We start from the raw sequence: 3,035 nt of genomic DNA on the forward strand, positions 1-3,035 counted from the left end.
TTAAATGTAAGATACCATTTGTCTTTTATGTTTGTTATTCTATGTTTGGGAAAAAAAGGAATAAAAAGAATTTCCCCCAAAAAATCCTAGTATTTCTATAGTATTTTTGATCAGCTGTGGTTTTGCTCCACCAGCAGCCTTTAACTGGGAGAGCCATAACAAAAGAAAAGGGGTGAGTTTCTTTGTGGAGTCGCCGGAAGCTGCAGGTTGGTGGAGGACAACAGAGGAGGGGAGACCGGACAGCGGACAGATTATCCCTCTGGCTTCATCTAAAACTATCTGTTTTTACACATTTGGACAAAAAATGTCTCTAACCCAGGAATCCCTGCTGTCTTTCCTGCTGGAGCACGGAGGCAAAGTGAAGAACTCGGAGCTGCTGAACAGCTTCAGGACTCAGATCAACAGCAGCGATCCGCAGGAGAAGCAGCACAACAGAGACCTCTTCAAGAAGCTGGTGAACAGCGTCGCAGTGGTCAAACACATCGACGGGGTAAAGTTTGTGGTGGTGAAGAAAAGGTACCAGGACTTTGTTGTTAAAGAGGCTGGGCATGATGACAGTTTCTCCAGCCAAAACGCCAGCTTTTCCTGCACATCTCCTCCTCGAGTCGAGTCCATTTATTCTGACATTGAGAACAATAACATGTGCACAAACTATTATGGTGATGCAAAACATGCGTCTGCAGGCCAGGAAAGGAGGCAGGTATCCAGAAGCATTAGTAGTGCGGATGAAACTACTGTTAAAGTCCTGAATATCTGTGGAGATCAGGCGAGCAGAGCCTGCAAATCTGGAGCTGTGTTTGCTGTCATAGCAGTGAAATCCCCTCAGAGAGACTCTGCAGCAGCAGCAGCAGCACAGGATGGATCACACTCCCAGGTGCAAAAAACCTCAGACAAACCAGTCACCAAAGTTTCAACACCTGCTCTGAGTCCTAACTTTCCAGCTTGTAAGAAGGGTGCACAGGATGGATTGCACTCCCAGGTGCGTAAAACCTCAGACAAACCAGTCAACAAAGTTTCTACATCATCATCAGTGCCAACTCTGACTACTAACTTTCCAGCTTGTAAGAAGGGTGCACAGGATGGATTACACTCCAAGGTGCGTAAAACCTCAGACAAACCAGTCACCAAAGTTTCTGCACCACTAGTGCCAGCTCTGCCTCCTAACTTTCCAGCTTGTAAGAAGGGTGCACTAAGTGACTCCCAGTGTTGGGCCCAAAACAGACAGCCAGAGGACATGCAACCCCCAGGCTTTCCCCTGGGGAGGCCCCAAAACAAGAGAGATGATGCAAAGTACTCCGATTCTGTGCCTTTGGAGCCATTAGCTCATGAGTGGTTGGTAAAGTGTGCTGCTGGACTGTGGGGACAGATCCACGCTTTGCTGTTGCAGGACACACGGCTGGCACAGAAGAAAGACTTCATGTCAGGCTTCACAGCGCTGCACTGGGCCGCCAAGGTCGGCAACAGCGAGATGGTACACAAGCTCGTGGACGTCTCCAGGAAAAGAGGCACTTGTGTTAACGTCAACTGCAAAGCACACGGAGGATACACGCCTTTACACATCGCAGCCATGCACGGCCACACTGAAGTGATGGTGTTGCTTGTGCAAAGCTACGGAGCCAGTGTGAATGAGAGGGATAATGATGGCAAGAAGGCCTTCCACTACCTGGGCACAGGTGTGTCAGAGGAGGTCAGAGCACTTGTGGGAGGACTACAGCAGAGCAGGGAGAAGACAGAAGATGGAGAGTACAGAGAGCACCCGAAAGGCTTCAACACTATTAGTAAACTGTTCCAGCCTCACATAGGGAAGAAACAAAAGACTAAGTTTGCTCATGACTGGTGAGAATGGATCACATTATTAAAAGTGTGATAGATAAGACTGTCTTAGTTTGTATATTATGTTAATATAAAACAAAGTAAACCAACATTTATCATTTAGATAACTTAAAGGTCTATAACTGAATTATAGTCTCTCAGTACTTATTGCTGCTCTCTTATACAGTGTATTACTGCTGGATGTACTACTTATGAATGGTATTTATAATTTAATCACCTTTTTTTCTTTAGCTGAATTCCACATATTAACAATGTTATTTTGAACCCATTTGTATTTATTTTTTCTTACTAACAACACACACAATCACAAAGTGATATTCACACATATTTTCATTACCTAATGTGTAATAAATCTGTAGAAGTTACGTCTTGATTTGTGACTTAATAGTATGAGGAAATATGAAAACAGACCACACCTGGGAAACGGTTGCTAGCAACACATTGTGTTGTTGATGTAGGATGTAGGACTTATTGCTTTTGTGCACAGCAGATCATGTTTTTATGATATTCTGATCATCAAAATTAAAGTTTTCTAAAGCAGAGAAAACATAGAAGTTGTTTTTTTTACATTTTGAAAGAGCTTCAGTAAAAGTAAAGTGGACCTTTGTGGGGGCCAGATATGCAAAGCAGGCGAGCAGACTGGGTGCTGGAATGTCTCCTTTATAATCTCTTTGTGAACTTGAGCTGTAATGGATGAGAAAGGCCTCCCTTTGTGGGACACCATGGCTTCATTCTGTGGACTGATGAGGTAATAAAACAAAACACATGATTTCTCAGAACCGTAAGAAGAAGAAGCCAAAGATTAAATTGTAGGGTGGGGTCTAATTTAAACAGGAAAGACATAACATCTTCAAAAACATTCATGTTGTCATTAATGAATGAATGGCCTTTTCACAAATCCGGCATGCTGGAAAACAGTAATCTGCCTTTTTTCTTGTACAGTGTGTCCTTAACTGACTCGGAGAAAAACAATCCCTGATGATATGAAAAGACAATGAAGCCATAAGAAAAACTGTGCCAGAACAATGTCCTTTGTCTTGTTATCTGGAAAAAGAAGCTGCTTGCCTAATGATCCCGACAAAGGACAGCTGCACTCACACCAACTATCCAACATAGCAGACTGCATTGTGTTCAATCCACCTACAAAAACTTTTCTTTGCTAGGCAACTGAAATACAATAAAAGGAAATCTACCACAGAAAA

At 43.2% G+C, this 3,035-nt stretch overlaps 1 protein-coding gene across 1 annotated transcript; it reads left to right on the forward strand.

The window, feature by feature from the left end:
* Nucleotides 1-3,035, forward strand: sowahab (sosondowah ankyrin repeat domain family member Ab). Its single transcript, XM_037779355.1, has one exon. It carries the CDS (start codon nucleotides 305-307, stop codon nucleotides 1,838-1,840), a length of 1,536 nt encoding a protein of 511 aa, XP_037635283.1. The 5' UTR covers nucleotides 1-304; the 3' UTR covers nucleotides 1,841-3,035.

The sequence above is a fragment of the Sebastes umbrosus genome, chromosome 9 (genome assembly GCF_015220745.1).
Source record: "Sebastes umbrosus isolate fSebUmb1 chromosome 9, fSebUmb1.pri, whole genome shotgun sequence".
In the NCBI taxonomy this organism is placed as follows: domain Eukaryota; kingdom Metazoa; phylum Chordata; class Actinopteri; order Perciformes; family Sebastidae; genus Sebastes; species Sebastes umbrosus.

Coding starts and splice junctions, on each gene's coding strand:
- sowahab (XM_037779355.1), top strand. CDS start 305: ATGTCTCTAACCCAGGAATCCCTGCTGTCTTTCCTGCTGGAGCACGGA.